Source organism: Oncorhynchus kisutch, linkage group LG13 (genome assembly GCF_002021735.2).
Source record: "Oncorhynchus kisutch isolate 150728-3 linkage group LG13, Okis_V2, whole genome shotgun sequence".
Taxonomy (NCBI): domain Eukaryota; kingdom Metazoa; phylum Chordata; class Actinopteri; order Salmoniformes; family Salmonidae; genus Oncorhynchus; species Oncorhynchus kisutch.
In genome coordinates, this window is record NC_034186.2 from 36,271,460 (window position 1) to 36,289,450 (window position 17,991).

The window sequence follows — 17,991 nt, forward strand, 5'->3', positions numbered from 1 at the left end:
CGCTCTTACCCGACCTGACTTGGTAGGCCAGATATTACATTCTTCTTCTTCTTCTTCTTTAAAGTTTTATGACCGACTACACCTATTGGTGTATTGCCGCCACCTACTGTACGGTGAACTGAAACAAAAAATATTCCATTGCGGGAAGGGAGGGGCAACATAATACAAAATACAAAAATCAAACAACCATCCCACTCCTTCAGTCACATTCAAACCCAGGCTCTGGTGCCTATGAGGAGGGAGCATTTATTGACAGGATTCCTTGTAATGCAAAAAAATCCCTGAGTCCCCAAAAACGATCAGCCGCACTCACAATAATGCCTATTTTCTCCTATTTCCTCTCCTTTTGCATTGACAACCAAAGTAAGAAACGCTACAAAGCCCACATTCTTAACATGCAACATGTCAGGATCCCTCTGTTGACAATGAATATCATTTTGTGCCTCTACTCCTACTACTACTGTTCTCAACGCCTCTGGATAGGAGACATTCTGGACAGCCCTTATTCTTGCCACCTCTGTCTCCTTCACTGGAACAGGAAACTTCAGAAATTTGGCTGCATGTTCACCACCACAATTGCAGCATTTAGGCTCAGCCGGCATATAATACCCCTCCCATCTAAATACACTTGACACATGAAGTGTGTCATTTACATTTATCACACTGTATGGGTTTGGGCACAAAGGCTCTCCCAGGGAATCTCATGTAACCCAAATACACGTGAGAAGGAAGAGACTCTTTATAAAAAAAAACTATAGAATGGATGGAATGGGCTTCCTTTGCATTTGCTTCTAGCGCCACCCCAAAGATAACACCCTTGGTATGAGCCCTGTTTCGAAGATCCACACGACGCATTCTATTCTGACATCGTCTTGAGACACAGAGCACCTTCTGTTCCATAGAGACACACAGAAAGCAAAATAAGCCCACTTCTCGTTATTCTCTACGACGCCACCTCATCCAACACATCCACAATTTTAATAGAGTCTTCAAACAGATCTCCCACGTAACAACATCGATCGAAAACCCTTACGATTTTGTTATGGATTCAGTGTATTCACTCAAATTCGCATACCACCCCAACAGGTCCACAGAGGACGCAATCTCAATTACACTTCATACTCCCCTCTCCCACCTCCAAAAAGGGAAATAACTGTGATAATTCTGTTCATAGACTACAGCTCAGTGTTCAACACCATAGTCTCCTCCAAACTCATTACCAAGCTGGGGACCTTTGGACTGAACTCCTGCCTCTATAACTGGACTTCCTAACGGGACTGCCCCAGGTGGTGAGGGTAGGCAACAACACCCCCGCCACGCTGACCCTCAATAGGGGGGCCCCTCAATGGTGTGTGCTTAGTCCCCTCTTGTACTCCCTATTCACCCACAACTGCGTGATCACGCACAACTCCAACACCATCATCAAGTTTGTTGGCACCTCCTCCCCCTCAGGAGGCTGAAAAGATTTGGTATGGGCCCTCGGATCCTCAAGTTCTACAGCTACGTCATCGAGAGAGTCTTGACTGGCTGCATCACTGCTTGGTATGGCAAATGCACTACCCTGGACTGCAAAACGCTACATTGGGTGGTGCGGACAGCCCAGTATATCACTATGGCTGAGCTCCCTGACTCTATGCACTCACAAGACTATATATACTGTACACACACACTCACACACTGACACTCTCAAACAATTCAGTCCCATTCAAAATCCTATTTTTCCTAACCCCTAAACCTAACCCTACCCCTAACCCTAACCCATACTCTTACTCTTACTCTTACCCTAACCTTAACCTTAACCCAAAAACCTAACCCTAACCCTAACCCTAACCCTAACCCATACTCTTACTCTTACTCTTACCCTAACCTTAACCTTAACCCTAACCTTAACCCAAAAACCTAACCCTAAACCTAAATCTAACCCTAGCCCTAAAACTAACCCTAGCTCCTAACCCTTAACATAATTCTAACCTTAACCCCAGTTGGTCAAAAAAAAAAATATGGTCCCCACAAGAATAGATAAACACACACACACACACACACACACACACACACACACACACACACACACACACACACACACACACACACACACACACACACACACACACACACACACACACACACACACACACACACACACACACACACACACACACACAGGGGAAAAACACATCACAACATTCACTGAGAATAGATTACATACACTAAGTACACAAGTTATTAAGAACATGACAAGGACTGACCAGGTGAATCCAGGTGAAAGCTATGATCCCTTATTGATGTCTCTTTTTAAATCCACTTCAATCAATGTAGATGAAGGGGAGAAGATTTGTAATCCTTTAGACAATTGAGACATGGATTGTGTATGTGTGCCATTCAGAGGGTGAATGGGCAGGACAATAGATTTAAGTGCCTTTGAACAGGGTATGGTAGGAGGTGCCAGGTTCACCGGTTTGTATCAAGAACTGCAATGCTGCTGGATTTTTCACGCTCAACAGTTTCCTCTGTGTCTCAAGAATGGTCCACCACCCAAAGGACATCCAGCCAACTTGACACAACCGTGGGATGCTTTGGAGTCAACATGGGCCAGCATCCCTGTGGAATGCTTCCGACACCTAATAGAGTCCATGTCCAGACGAACTGAGGCTGTTCTGACGGCAGTTCCATACTACTTGTCAGACATAGAGAAGTGATACCATATACTCATTGTTGGGTTTAGATGGGTGTGGGGTGTCCGTGGGTGGGTTTTGACCATTTCTTTGGGTTCCTCATGTCTCACTCATTGTTAGAAAAAAATTTGGTCCAAATCGGATGTTAGGTACTATAATTACTGAATATTATCGTATGAATTAAAATGGCCAATTTGGGTGCAATCAATTAGCTTAATGTCTCAGAGATCAAATTATATTTCAACAAAATAATTGCCGGAATGCTTATCTTATCTGTTTCAAACTACAGAAACGATTTCAGACAATCTTAGATGGTGGGTGTCATGGCCTGTTGAAACGACATGGAACAACCCACTCATCATATGCTGCTGCTACTCAGTTCTTTAATTTACTCTTATTATGATCTATCCTGATGCCTGGTCACTTTACCCTGCCTTCATGTACATATCTACCTCAGATACCTTATTATGATCTGTCCTGATGCCTAGTCACTTTACCCTGCCTTCATGTACATATCTACCTCAGATACCTTATTATGATCTGTCCTGATGCCTAGTCACTTTACCCTGCCTTCATGTACATATCTACCTCAGATACCTTATTATGTTCTGTCCTGATGCCTGGTCACTTTACCCTGCCTTCATGTACATATCTACCTCAGATACCTTATTATGATCTGTCCTGATGCCTGGTCACTTTACCCTGCCTTCATGTACATTATACATTTTTGCAGCTCTGCATCTTTGGGAAGGGCTCGTAAGCAAGCATTTCACTGTTAAGTCTACACTAGTTGTATTCGGCGCATGCGACAAATACATTTTTTTTGAGTGTTCCTTTTAGAAGTATAACTTATACCCATAGAAAATGCACTTTTACAGGTGCGTTTACACAGGCAGCCCAATTCTGATCTTTGTATTTCTCACTAATTGGTCTGTTGACAAATCACATCAGATCTTTTCACAGCAGCTCTTTTTCAGAGCCGATCTGATTGGTCGACTGACCAATTAGTGAAAAAAAGATCAGAATTGGGCTACCTGTGTAAACGCAGCCTATTTTAGGCTAGATGGGACAGTTCATCTCAAGTAAAAGTTGGACTGCATTTTTGCCATTCCTCAAAAACCCTATAAAATAAAACTTATTCCTGATTTCTTTCAACTCATTTGGCCTCAATCACATAAAAAACAAAAACCATGTTGTGCATATCTTTCCCATTAATTCTGGATTGAGACCAGCATATCAGGGTAGCTGTAATGCAGTGGTTAAGGACTTGTAAGTAAGCATTTCACTGTAAGGTCTACACCTGTTGTATTCGGGAGCATGTGACAAATATAATTTGATTTGATTTGAAAAAGGGAAGCGATAGTTTAGAGTACACAATTTGAATTTGGTGATTTATCCCATGTAAAGTGAAAGCTATGGAACATTTGATTTCAAACCATTTATTGTTATTATTGCCATGTCACTTTGTCAAGTCTTCCAGCAGGTGGTGCCTCTGCAAAGGGTTCAGACCTCTTTCTGCATCATTATAGTGTTTCCACCGCATTCTAACTCTCTGTCTCTGAAGTGCCGTACAACCTCTCTACCGGTCTGTGCTGTTACGTAAGGTATTATCTAATGATAGTACTTTAAGACATGGATTTATATAACCGAATGTTCTGTTCCATACCCAAAAGCCCATTACAGAGAAAAGTGTCATATTTCATATTGTTAGAGCTGTTTTTAGCAGCATGACATAGTTTTAAATAACTTTTGCAACTCCTTAGACTTTTAGATTTGAATCAATAGGACTAAAGTCAGATAAACGTTTGAATATTTCTAGATTTACTTTCACTGAGATAAAGACATCTGGTCAATATGAAGGAACGTGCTTTATGCTGCTATTCAAAACATTGAAGGTGATTGAAATCCCACAATGTGTATTGGACTCCCACTGACTGAGCGAGGAGTTGAACGCAGACTGATTATGATTGTGCAAAGACCATTCAAAGCCAAGATTACACCCAGAAATCTACTCTTACTCAGTCTGCTAAGTGCTTTACTTTCATTCAAGTATTATTCAGACCAAACACACGCTCAAGGTTATTTTTCATGATCTCTATTTAGGCTCCATTCACGTTGTCATTCAATCCTTCACATCCAGCCAATTGAACACCCACTTGCTTTTGACTCACACTCACAGTTGCTTTTGACTGACACTCACAGTTGCTTTTGACTGACACTCACAGTTGCTTTTGACTCACACTCACAGTTGCTTTTAACTCACACTCACAGTTGCTTTTGACTCACACTCACAGTTGCTTTTGACTCACACTCACAGTTGCTTTTGACTGACACTCACAGTTGCTTTTGACTGACACTCACAGTTGCTTTTGACTCACACTCACAGTTGCTTTTAACTCACACTCACAGTTGCTTTTGACTCACTCTCACAGTTGCTTTTGACTCACACTCACAGTTGCTTTTGACTGACACTCACAGTTGCTTTTGACTCACACTCACAGTTGCTTTTAACTCACACTCACAGTTGCTTTTGACTCACACTCACAGTTGCTTTTGACTCACACTCATAATTGCTTTTGACTCACACTCACAGATGCTTCTGACTCACAGTTATTTGTGTCAACATTTTAAGATGTCTATATATTTTTTAAATAAAATAATATTTGCACAGACCATATTGTACCCATTGGATGTATGCTTTAAACAGACAACATGTGAACGTTTGCTTATAGGAGCAATGACCGGTTACATCAGGCCATATCCATAAGGGTAATCCCAAAGCCACAGAGCCTGAGAGTAGTGATATATTGTTTTTTTCATTCTGTTGTAACAATGTACATTGCAGGCTAAGAACAGGGTTTTAACCTTTGGACCCATTCCCCATCAGATAGAGGAGCAATAATGATAACGTAATCCTGCCACAATATAAAGAGCATCATGGTTATTGGCAGTCATCCTGTTGCAAACTAAACTGAAGACACAGCTAGCAGGACGGAGACAGACGAAAGGAAAGAGTAACAGATATTTGAAATGATACAGTGAGCTAGGAGATTAGGGAGAGAGAAAAAGGGTAAGGCTTTTTGGACATAATAGAACAGTTAGAAGTTGACAAGTGAGAAGTTCACTACTCATAATTTCATGTATAACTGTCTATGAGAAAAATGAAGAAATGGTGGATAGCTTCACTGCTGTGTGTGCTTTATGACCATATTCAGGGCCTTCAGAAGTATTCACACCCCTTGACTTTTTCCACATTTTGTTGTGTTACAAAGTGGGATAAAAATGTATTTAATTGTAATATTTCTGCCCCATTCCGTTTATTTTTTATCCTGAAAAACTCCACATTTTTTTATGATTACAAGCATACCCACAACATATGAAAACATGAAGCGTGGTACTCAGTAATGTGTTGTATTGGATTTTCCCCAAACATAACACTTTGTATTCAGGACAAAAAGTTCATTGCTTTGCCACATTTTTTGCAGTATTACTTTGCCTTTGCTGCAAAAAGGATGCATGTTTTGGAATATTTTTTATTCTATACAGGCTTCCTTCTTTTCACTCTTTCAATTAGGTTAGTATTGTGGAATAACTACAATGTTGTTGATTCGTCTTCAGTTTTCTCCTATTAAACACTATAACATTTTTAATGTCGCCATTGGCCTCATGGTGAAATCTTTGAGCAGTTTCCTTCCTCTCCCACAACTAAGTTAGGAAGGACGCCTGTATTTTTGGAGTGACTGGGTGTATTGATACACTATCCAAAGTGTAATGAATAACTTCACCTGAAAGGGGCATTTGTTCCCATCTACCAATAGGTGTGGCATGTGTCATAATTGCAGCAAAAATGGGAACAAGTTTGAACATACTTTAGAAAAGAGCAAACATAAACATGTTCCCATGTTCTGTTTTGTTTAATTTATACCTGTGCTGCAATTCTAGGCATTAGTCATAAGCACAACAGAATCACAGTAATAACAACAGGTGGCGTCTTCTAAATATTGTCAATAGTGTATTGGAGGTGAAGTCAGGTGCAGGAGAGCAGACTATAATGAACAGGCACACTTTTATTAAAGTTCCAAAAACGAGAGCACTACATAAATCAAACGCGCTCAACAACTGAACCTAAAAGTAAAGTGCGTAAACTAACACCACATAACATGAAACAATTACACACAAAACATGATGGGAAAAAGAGTGTTAAATACAAGTAGATTGATTGGGGAAATGAAAACCAGGTGTGTATGGAAACAAGACAAGACAAATGGATATATGAAAAATGGAGCGGTGACGGCTAGAAAGCTGGTGACGTCGATCGCCGAACGCCGCCAGAACTAGGAGAGGAGCCGACTTCGGTGGAAGTCGTGACAAATATATCTGGAAACGAATGCAGAAACTTCCAGGAGATCTACATCAAAATATTTTATGAATTGTGAGAGGATATAAGGGCATGCTTTTTTTCTGTTCAGACTTGAAAGAATTGGTTGATTTAAATTTATAAAGTAAAGATTTAATTATAAAAGCATTCTTTCATTTTTATGGGGATTGTTTGAAATGGATAAACGGCATCATGTTGGTTACTTTTATTAATGAACAAACAACACAGAAACCGTGTCAAAGGTTAACCCTCATTCCTCCTGTCAATCTGCTATCAAACACAACAAGAGGAACGGAAAGTAGAAACTTTTCATCCATCCACGTTCTTTCTTTTCTAGACAGTCAAACTTGCCTCAGTTGTCTGTCTTTCCCTGCCAATCAAATCTCCTCTTTACATGCTGGCCAATGGGGTGACAGACCTGGGGTTGATGACTGGATGTGCTTTGTTGGAGTTTAAACCTTGGACCTCAGAACAGGAGCAGTGAGATACAGTAGAGACACACGGTCATCTGGAACAGAGCTCCTTCACAACAAAGGAAACTGACCATTTTACTGGATTTATCTTGTTTTGGGGAGTTCCTCCCTGTTCCACCCTAGTTCTGAAATGATGGACCACTACTCAGACCAGGTAACACGGCCTATGTGTTCATTTCTGTGTTTTACTATGTCCTGGATAAGTAGGTTAGCAGTTTATGTTATTAGGGCAGCCAAGGTTATATGTGCCATCTAACAAAGTTCCTAAGACGCAGTAGATCTACCTGCCAGTGAGTGGGTGAGTGTGTAGGTGTGGGTGTTTTGTGTGGTCTACATAGACTGACAATCTTTTAAAGTACAAACTAGATCAATTTAATTGATTTTAACTCAAGTCTACTGTGTTGAATGGCATGGTAAAACTGATTAAAAAGTCAGATAAGAGTGACATGAGATAATGGTAATAAAAAGCATTACTAGTCCGGTATATTACGGTATGATTGCTTTTACAGCGTTCCTGTAAGGATCTTTGTATGTTATCTCTCATTTGTAAACATAGAGTAACATGATGTCATTGAGTGGCCTGTTCTGTTCCAGGGTTGCGACGGGATTGAGCTGCTTGATTTGCTGTTTGATCAGAACGATGGCATCCTCCGTCACGAGGAGATGGGACACCATGGGAACCATGCCTGGCCTATTCACAAGCCAAACGTGAGTGGATTCACTCTTTGATGTTACCCTGCCATGATTTGACATTTTTACCTTGGCTGTGTCTACCACGTGTCCACCACGCGATCCCCATATCTAGCCTGCTTCTCTCAACCACTCTCTCCAGTACGGCTGTACAGTAATTAGAACATTTGGTGTGTTATTTGGCAGATGCTACGTCCAACAAAGCTACAGGGCGAGGACTTCTTGAACACCCTCCTGAGTGTCAGTGACTCGGTTTCGGGGTCACCCCTATGGTCTCCCTCTCCCAGTGACAGTGGAATCAGTGAGGACCCCCACTCCGATCAGATGGACAGCCCCAAGCGCCCTGAGAGTCCTCCCACAGAGCCCCATTTCCTCCCCCCTCAGCCACACACCAGGGCCGCCCTGGACACCGACTTCTCCATTAATATCAGTAGGACATATATGGCACACATTAGTACAGAAAGTATACAAATATATAGAGCATTTCATGTTATTTATTACATAAGTGACACAGAGAAAATGTGTTACGTTATGTTAGATGTGTGATTAATATTCCTTATGTCAACATTATAAGCTCTTCCTTTGAAAGCAACACAGTTTTCGTTTGTATCTTTAGGCTAATCCTGCCTTTGTCTCAGTATCAACACAAACACAGACAAATGATGGCCCTTACGTCTGGCCACATCCTGTCTCTCTGTATGGTTACAGATGGCTGGGACTCAGGCTTCTACCCAGGAAGGACTGGTGCGACAAAGTGTTCCTCTGATGTACACAAAACTCAGCTGACCTCTAGCTTTCCCCTCACTGTCAAGGAGCTACTGCTCTCTGGTACATCTGAGCCGGTGAGTGATGATAAAGGGTATGCGTGTCTGTGTGCATGTGCGCTAGCATGCGAGTAAGTGTGTGTGTGAGTGCTTGGATGAGTGCGTCTGTAATGGCTTGTTCGTATGTTGGTGAGTGTGTTGGAGTGGAGAGGAATAGGTAAGATGGATAAAGTCATTCTAAAACGTTCCCGATGAGAACATGAAGAAACAGGTTAACTTAAAAGAGACAGCAGGGCATGAGTTCAGCACGGTAATGTAACTGGTGTGAGGAAAGCAGGAGATGAGAGGAATGGGCTATGCTGCCTGCCTCTCTGTACTCCTTCCACTCACTCTGTAAAACACATTGCTGCTCAGGCCACTGGTTGTGATGCTTTACATATGATGTACTGTATTAACATTCCTGTCTCACTTCCAGCCCCAACAGCAGTCCCAGCAGTCCTTCCAAGAGTTGATTCTCAATGAGGACGAGAAAAAGCTGCTGGCCAAGGAGGGGGTGACTCTGCCTAGCCAACTACCCCTCACCAAGGTCAAACTTTTTTGCAGTCTTTTGCAGCTTCACAGAACAACTTAAGGTTCTTGAGGATTTCAAATGCGCATAAACATGCTAAATATTTTGTTCCTTTGTCGTTTTCCATTAGTATGAGGAGAGGATTCTGAAGAAAATTCGCAGAAAGATCCGGAACAAGCAGTCGGCCCAAGAGAGCAGGAAGAAGAAAAAGGAATATATTGATGGTCTGGAGAGCAGGTACTGACAATAGGCACTAAATAAATGGAAAAGATATTGACTCACAGGCCTAAAGTCAAAGTAGAAGTGTCCAACTCTGACTACAACTGACAAAAATGCATAAAGCACTTCTACAAACCAACAAGATATTTGGAACATGTCTCAGCTGTGCTCCTGTGCAGGCCGTGCAGAAGAAACATCAGCCCGTGCAGTGAAGCACGAGATTGAACGTCACTCAACTTTCTAGAGTTTTCTCTGTTAGTTAACGCTATCAATGTTTCCCTTTACTGTGGGAATTGTGATTGAATCAATGCAATATTAGCCGCTTCCAATGCAACGTCCTGAACAAAACGAACTATGCAAGACTTAGTATGCAAAACTAAATATGCAAGAGATTTTGTTGTTGGCAGAACGAGTCAGAGTAGGATTCTACCCAGAACTGTGCGGCATAACCAATCAGACCTCCAGTAGGCCTATATGCAAATAGACCATTGCCATATATGGATCTGTGCCATTCACTTTGAACTGGACTGTGTTTACACCATGAGCGGTTGTGGTTAGATAAGCTTGTTTTGAGATCAAAGCGAGAGCTGCATGTACCCACCTCTGCACATGTGTTCATATCCTTTGCTAGGCAGTGAGTTATTAGCCCAGTTATGGATCATTTGTAGTTAGCAATGGGGGAGTGATTGTTTCCTACAAGAGCACAAAACATGTACATTTCTAGACGTCTTTGAAACGCTTGTCATGAAAATTGCTTTTTTTTTGTCTTAAAGGGGCAGTGTTATATTTTGAGATAGGCTTGAGTAAGCTAAGTAGCCAACAAGCAGAGAGTAGCATAATTAGTTAATTCTCTGTAATAATAGTATGGAACTAATAATGCATTTTATTTTGTTAAGTGGTTTCTTGCATCAAACAACACAACAACATGTTGAATCACCTCCTTATCTAAAGGACAAGTGGATAAACAGGTTAATGTCAAGCTCTGCATGATTTTTTCAAACGTCTCATGAACACCACACATTGGCTGCTACTGAAGGCTGAATGATAGAACAGCTATTTCCATAAAAAAAATGGTAGAGTGACGTTCCATTGTTTAAGGCAAGTCAATCTGTTAGGTCTACGTTATGATCAAATAGCCACAGTAGCCTACTTGGCCACTGTTAAAACTGTAACTTAAGTGGGTACAGCCTCATTGTTCACAGTAAACGCACGTTGGAATTTTCACAACTTTCAAGTTTGCCCTCAGCAGACATGAAATTTGCCCAGTGCTGGTCTCAGGGAGCTGAGCACAAAACGTTTAAGAAACAGTGTGTGAGTTTTGTGGTGCAAAGAAACTGCATAGGGCCCATTGTGTGTCCTTGAGTGTCACAGTATGATTTGATTATACCAAAGTGTTTCTCGGCATGCTGGTGAGTGATACTGTAGCAGGATGGTGTTTTTCTTGGACTGATCGAGCAGCAACAGCTTGTCAGTCTCATCTGGGAAATTCCTTTGTTGTTCCTCTTCCAGGATGACTGCCTGCAACACACACAACCAGGAGCTGCAGAGGAAGGTGTTCCAGTTGGAGAAATGCAACACGTGAGGAACCTCCACACTAATCTGCTCTCCCTGCTCTGTTTCTGCCTCCGTACACCCGGTGGCAAAGTTTTCTAATTGAGCCTCTGTGTCTCCCAGGTCTCTGATGGAGCAGCTGCGTAGGATGCAGACTCTGGTAATGAACGGCTCCAAAAAGGCCGCCCAGGCTGGGACCTGTGTTCTGGTAAGCAGAAGTGTCACTTTTAGAAACAGTTCACTAGATCAGCTCATACACCATATGGGATTAGAGACAGACAGGTGGAAAGATGCAACCACCTCACTCTTTCCCATTTAACCAGGGGATACAGTTACTGTTAGAAGTTATACCTGACTCTGAAAAGAACAATCTCGCTAAAGCCCCACTCATACAAACCAATATATATACTGGATGTATTTTGAGTTTTGTCCTTTGCTTTCAGACCCACAGGGAAGGGGTGGTATTGGTGGGTTGGGAGGATGTGGGCGTTGGGTTGGGGCTTTCTTTGTATGCATTTATTTGATTGTTTTTTTACCTGTAACCCCCCCTCTGAAAAAAATGACAAAACTAAATAAAAAGGTGTATGCCAGACATATAGAGTGAAACATACACAGAGAAATACACTCAAGAGAGACACACCATTGATTCACCTGTCTATAATATAATTGGACAGATCAACTAAAACCACATCAGTGCCAACAGAAATTAGACTTTGTAAATCCAAATATGAATATGAATGAGTTTGTGTCTCTTCTAATGCCTTGTACTTTAAAACTTCTTATGGCTTGGGGCAGTATTTCGACGTTTGGATGAGAAGTGTGCACAAAGTAAACTGCCTGTTACTCAGGCCCAGAAGCTAGGATATGCATATAATTGGTAGATTTGGATAGAAACACTCTATAGTGTTTTAGAAAACAACACAGTTTCCAAAACTGTTGAAATAATGTTTGTGAGTATAACAGAACTGATATGGCATGTGAAAACTTGAGGAAAATCCATCCAGGAAGTGGGATGTTTTTGATGTGGTTATTTTCAATTGAATGCCTATAGAGTATCTAATGGGTTAGGACCCGGATTGCAGTTCCTATGGCTTCCACTAGATGTTAACAGTCTTTAGACATTGTTTCAGGCTTGTTTTCTGAAAAATGAAGAAGAATGAGACCTTTCTGTCAGTGGACTGTAGAATCATGCAGTGCTGGTTTACGCGCATGACCGAGTGCACGCCCTTCGTTGTTTTTCCTTTCTATTGAATACGTTATTGTCCAGTTGAAATACTATCGATTATTTAGACAATTGACAACCTGAGGATTAATTATAAACATCGTTTGACATGTTTTGACACATTTTACCGGTACTATTAGGATGTATTCATCTGCATGTTTTGACCGCCTTTGAGCCAGTCGATTACTGAACAAAACGCGCCAAGAGAGTTTTTGGGATATAAAGAGGGACTTTATCGAACAAAACAAACATTTATTGTGTAGCTGGCACTCTTGTGACTGCAACCATATGAAGATCTTCAAAGGTAAGTGATTAATTTTATTGCTATTTCTAACTTTGTAATTCCTTTACTTGGTTGTAAAATGTTTGTATGCTTTTGTAAGCAGGGCGCTGTCATCAGATAATCGCATGGTATGCTTTCGCCGTAAAGCCTTTTTGAAATCTGACAAATCGACTGGATTAATAAGAAGTTCATCTTTAAGCCAATGTATAATGCTTGTATTGTTTATGAATGTTTATTATGACTATTTCTGTATTTTGAATTTGGCGCTTTGCAATTTCACCGGATGTTGTTGAGGTGGGTCGCTAGTGGAACGCCTGCGCCAGAAAGGTTAAGAAAATGCAGAAATGTAAATAATACGGATTGTGTGTTCACACCTGTTGACTTTGATGCACTGTACTGGGATTAGCTGAACAGCTTTGAACAACAGTTGCTGAAGAGTGTGTCTTTAACTCTGGAGCTCTACTGGGGATTGGAAGCTCCCCTAAACCGCTAAACATTGTTGGCTGTGGCAAAGTACAAATGATCACTTTTTCACTTTTCCTTTTACCCCAGGTGCTACTCCTGTCCTTCTCCCTCATCCTCTTCCCAAACCTGAAACCTTTTTCCGAGCCCAAGGTCAGCCAAGGAGGGGACTTCAGCCCAGTGAGAGGTGAGTCAGCCTCCTGTACTGCCCGGCCAAACCTCGCCCCGCCACCCCGTACCTCCTGCCTCACATCACAGCTGGAGAGCTGATTAGACTAGAGCTCCTCTCATAGTGCCAGATGCTGCTACGGCGCTGCTGCTATAACAACTCACCTGCAGAGCACGACGGTCCACCAGGACCCCACATTTCAAATCAAGAGCTGAGCTGGCAACCCTCAGCACAGAGAACATGCATTACTAATCCCTATTCTCATCAGCTTGTCTGACTAACAGTCTCCTTTCAACAGTTGTACACTCTTAGAAAAAAAGGTGCTGGCCTCCCGAGTGGCACAGCGGTCTAAGGCATTGCATTGCAGTGTTCGATTGTGTTCAATCTCAGGGTGTATCACAGCCGGCCGTGACCAGGAGACCCATGAGGCGGCACACAATTGGCCCAGCAATGTCCGGGTTAGGGGAAGGTTTGGCCGGCCGGGATTTCCTTATCCCATCGTACTCTAGTGACTCCTTGTGGCGGGCTAGGAGCCTGCAAGCTGACTCCGGTCGCCAGCTGTACGGTGTTTTCTCTGACACATTGTTGCGGCTGGCTTCTGGGTTAAGCAAGCAGTGTGTCAAGAAGCAGTGCTTGGCAGGGTCGTGTTTCGGAGGACGCACGGCTCGAGACCTTCGCCTCTTCCGAGTCCGTACAGGAGTTGCAGCGATGGGACAAGACTGTAACTACCAATTGGATATCACAAAATTGGGTAGAAAAAGGTTAAAAAAGAAAAGAAAAAACAAGGGTGCGATCTAGAACCTTAAAGGGTTCTTAGGCTGTCCCCATAGGATAATCCTTTGAAGAACCCTTTTTGGTTGCAGAAAGAACCCTTTTTCTACAGTGGATTCTAAATGGAACCCAAAATGGTTCAGCCTGCAACCAAAAAGGGTTCTCCTAAGGGGGCAGCTGAAGTTTTTTCTAAGAGTATAGGAATTGTTGGATACAATATGAAAGGGACCTCAAAGATATCTAATGGTCTCATAATGTTTTAAGATAGTGAATGACTTAAATGTAATTATTCATCTTAACTGATGGTCTGTCAGCTCTGTGAGTGGAATCTATTTTTACAGTAGATGTCTTTGGTTAATTGTACAACCAAAAGCCAGGGTACACGTTTTTTAAAAGGTGGCTTACAGTTGGACTGGGGATGTAGTATGTGTGACATTAGTTCACCATTTAATGACTGGAATCAATATGTGTTGAACTGCTTACTCACCTGTAACCTGTGTCCCCTCTTCCCCCTGCAGTACAGTCACGATCCCTGCACAACCTCCAGTCTTCCAGAGTGCTGCATATCATTGACCAGCCGTATCATACTGCAGACGACGAGCCCAAGTCTCCGCACCACCATTTCCCAGGAGACCAGGGGGTAAATGAGATGACCTCTCTGCTGGGTAAGCTGGGCACCGGTGACGGCAGCCAGGGGCTGTCCAATCTCGACCCCATGTCTCCCAACAATAGCCTGGATGAGCAAGCCCATTTCCACGGGGACCCCATTACCGGCCACATAGCTACAGTGACCTTGAATCCACACCGCAGAGCCACACTACGCCCACATGCTGATGACATGTGATTGGATAGAGTTTTCCCAGCAGGATTCTTCTGCTCTGCTCCCATCTCCACACAATTCACATGATGAAACATAGAGTAGCACACACCTAAGCCTCTTTTTTACATTGTTAGGGTAACAAGAAATAAATCATTCCTGCTTTTGCCTCTTATATTTTATGTATATGCTTTTTTCTTGTTTGTTATACTGTTTTGTATTGTTTTCAAGATGAATTGAGCATCTCTTGCCCCTCCATGACTGTTTTAACATTGACAGTGTAGATTTGTGTATTTTGAGAAAGGTAATAATTCTTGTTTTTCATAACTGTGATGGTGTGTACAATTTTGAGCTTTACAAACCATTTTGAGATTCATTTTGCATGTACACTACGAAGCAATAACTTTATTGACAATCTTGCTACAAATTAATAAAACTGTCTCAAACTTTAGAATGTTTAAGTGCTGTCTGCATGTCTGAGTAGTTTCATTAGATTCAGTAGCTCGTGCCTTTAGCATCTAAAAGGCTAAGCTGTTGGGGGGAGGGGAACTAAGCTAACATATGGAATTGTTTCAGATGGTCATACCATAGATCATTTAGCTATTTGATTTAGAATTTTAGGACCCCTTTAGGTATCAAAACCTGTTCTTTTGAATTATTTCATCCAATATGGAATTTGGCCTTTACTACTATAGCCCATAGAATTGCATTCAATAACACATTCATAAATGGCAAGAAAGACAGTCCAAAAATAAATCATAAGGGTTTGTGGTGTTGGTCCTATTTCTAGGAGATATAAGAAAGCTCAGGATATATATATATATATTTAGTTTTTACACATATGTAACCCCTTCTTTTTGAAATTATTTTATAAAACTACCTCCATACCTCCATCCGTTTGTATGGGTTATCTTCAGACAAGTCCCATGACACTTGTGGTGGTCATAGAGCAAAATTGAGAACACAGTTGTGTTCGTGAGAGTGGTCATAATAGTTTGTTGGCCAAACCATTCGGACACTACAGACATTTCCGTGAGAAGGACAATTTCCTGGATGTCTCATGGTCTGACAAACACAGCAGATACAGTGGATGGAGAAGAAGCACATGCAAAAACAAAAAAAATATATCTCCAGCTTAAACTGACAGATTCTGATGGAGATTTGTATTCGTCTGTTACTTAGATTGATGCATGGGTGCGTCAATAAACTCTCAAGGATTTAATATTTCAAAAGTGGTTCAAGAGAAAAAGTACAAGATTTCCCAAGATGGTGCCTGAAAAGCTGACACAATCTAAATATCTCAGTGGCATATTTACAGTGGGTTTGATGTCTGAAACGACAGGATTTACACAGAAAGAATGAGACAAAGTTAACTAGGTCAAAGGTATTGCAGAGTTACGATAACCTTCCACTGACAAAATACACAAATCAATGCTCTTGCTCAATGCTCTATCAAACCATGACATCCCCACAGCCAGTTTGTTTACTCGTCTGTGAGTGTGACACTCCTAGTCCACCCCCGCCTCATTGGCTTGTCAATAGAACCTCAAAACCCCAATAGTACCCCATCAGCTAGTGAGTGAATAAAAGTGTTCTCGCTCCAGTGCTTCTTGGTCCCCAATTTGATCTAACATTTCATATCAAATTCTGACAGTCTGGCTAGTCTGCCAATTTCTGACACACTCAACATCACAGGGTTTGGGGATAGGCTGGAGAGGTGGAGGTGCTGTTCTGTTTGAAGTGTATTGTGTCTAGCTGACGAATAGCTAGTGAATCAGCATAAATACCAACCTTCATAACAATGGTGCTCATTTAACCGAGGTTGACATAAATGACAGGTGTCTGGAGACTGGACGTTGTCTGTGTGTATGAGTGTGCGTGCATATATGTGGTTATTTGGAAGGGAGTGTTATGAGGTACTGTAGGAGTTTGTTTGTGTGTGTGTGTGTGTGTGTTTGTGTGTGTGTGTGTGTGTGCGTCTTGTCTGTCTGTACGACTCTCTTTCTGTGTGGGAGGGGGTGTTATGAGGTTGGTTTATCCACAGTGGTCTTTCATCCCAACCCAGTGGGGAAGGTGGCTTTTTTGTGTCGATCCTTATCTGCCATTGTGCCTCTGGCCTCTCAGTCTTTAATCATGGGGAGAGCGCCTCAGCGACCAGCATCTTTGATCAGCTTCTCTGTGCCTCACTTTGATTGTCTCCCACTGGCCCTGAGTTCTCCACCCGCGGGTTGAATCCCACGAAGTCAGACCCTGAGAGAAGGACACGAAAAGATGAAGGACACAGTCAAAGAGTTGTCCTTGTTTTCACTTGTTTAAAGGGCCAATCCCGGGATTGGTACATTCATTTTTGGACTTTTAAATGAATAATACCATAGATTATTGAGGAATAAAATGTATAAATGCCTTATAAGTTTATTTCAACTGTCTTACCCCATCAGGACCCAAAATATAAGCTCCATCTTAACACTGTGTTGATTGAAAACATGTGTCTTATCTCATGGATGGTCAGTCCTTGCATGAATACAGTAGCTCCTTATAGCTCTATCTATGAAAACAGCTGTTTAGCAAAACAACTGATTTAGATTGTTTTCAAATCCCGGATTGCTCCTTTAATCCTGTTTGTGGCGTTTCTGTTTTGAAGTGCAGCGCTGACCAGATAAAGTGACCCAGATAAAGTGACCCAGATAAAGTGACCCAGATAAAGTGACCCAGATAAACTGACCCAGATAAACTCATGAAAAACTCTTGAGTGGTTTAAACTTTCTCTTTGATAATTAGTTTTTGAATGAGAGTCACACAAACAAATTAAACCAAACCAACCATGATCAATATCTTATTGTCCGTTGGGTGAGTGGAGTAAATGTTCATTATTTCCATCAGCAAAAGGGACAACAGAAATAATGGTTCCATTTGTGATTGCATGCCATATTGTGGTTCTGGTATTTTCTATTT

General features: G+C 41.8%; 1 protein-coding gene across 3 annotated transcripts; it reads left to right on the forward strand.

Annotated features, from left to right (window-relative positions):
- The first annotated feature begins 6,961 nt into the window (after positions 1-6,961).
- On the forward strand, positions 6,962-15,490 carry LOC109902493 (cyclic AMP-responsive element-binding protein 3-like protein 3-B). Of its 3 annotated transcripts, none has more exons than XM_031786149.1 (11): positions 6,962-7,104; positions 7,388-7,677; positions 8,118-8,231; positions 8,400-8,643; positions 8,922-9,055; positions 9,453-9,563; positions 9,676-9,782; positions 11,274-11,342; positions 11,439-11,523; positions 13,373-13,469; positions 14,741-15,490. In XM_031786149.1, the coding sequence occupies exons 2-11, from the start codon at positions 7,654-7,656 to the stop codon at positions 15,064-15,066; spliced, it is 1,311 nt and encodes a 436-aa protein (XP_031642009.1). In that variant the 5' UTR covers positions 6,962-7,104; positions 7,388-7,653; the 3' UTR covers positions 15,067-15,490. The 3 variants fall into 3 exon arrangements, with proteins under 3 accessions (XP_031642009.1, XP_031642008.1, XP_020354467.1); XM_031786148.1 differs by having other exon boundaries at positions 6,970-7,104; positions 7,467-7,677; XM_020498878.2 differs by having other exon boundaries at positions 7,002-7,677.
- The last annotated feature ends 2,501 nt before the right edge of the window (positions 15,491-17,991 follow it).

What these genes read in the sequence shown, in the direction of transcription:
- LOC109902493 (XM_031786149.1), top strand. Translation starts at nt 7,654, where the DNA reads ATGATGGACCACTACTCAGACCAG. An exon ending in GGCCTATTCACAAGCCAAAC is followed by an intron (nt 8,232 to 8,399) that starts GTGAGTGGATTC and finishes GTTATTTGGCAG; the next exon opens with ATGCTACGTCCAACAAAGCT. An exon ending in AGGCTGGGACCTGTGTTCTG is followed by an intron (nt 11,524 to 13,372) that starts GTAAGCAGAAGT and finishes CTTTTACCCCAG; the next exon opens with GTGCTACTCCTGTCCTTCTC.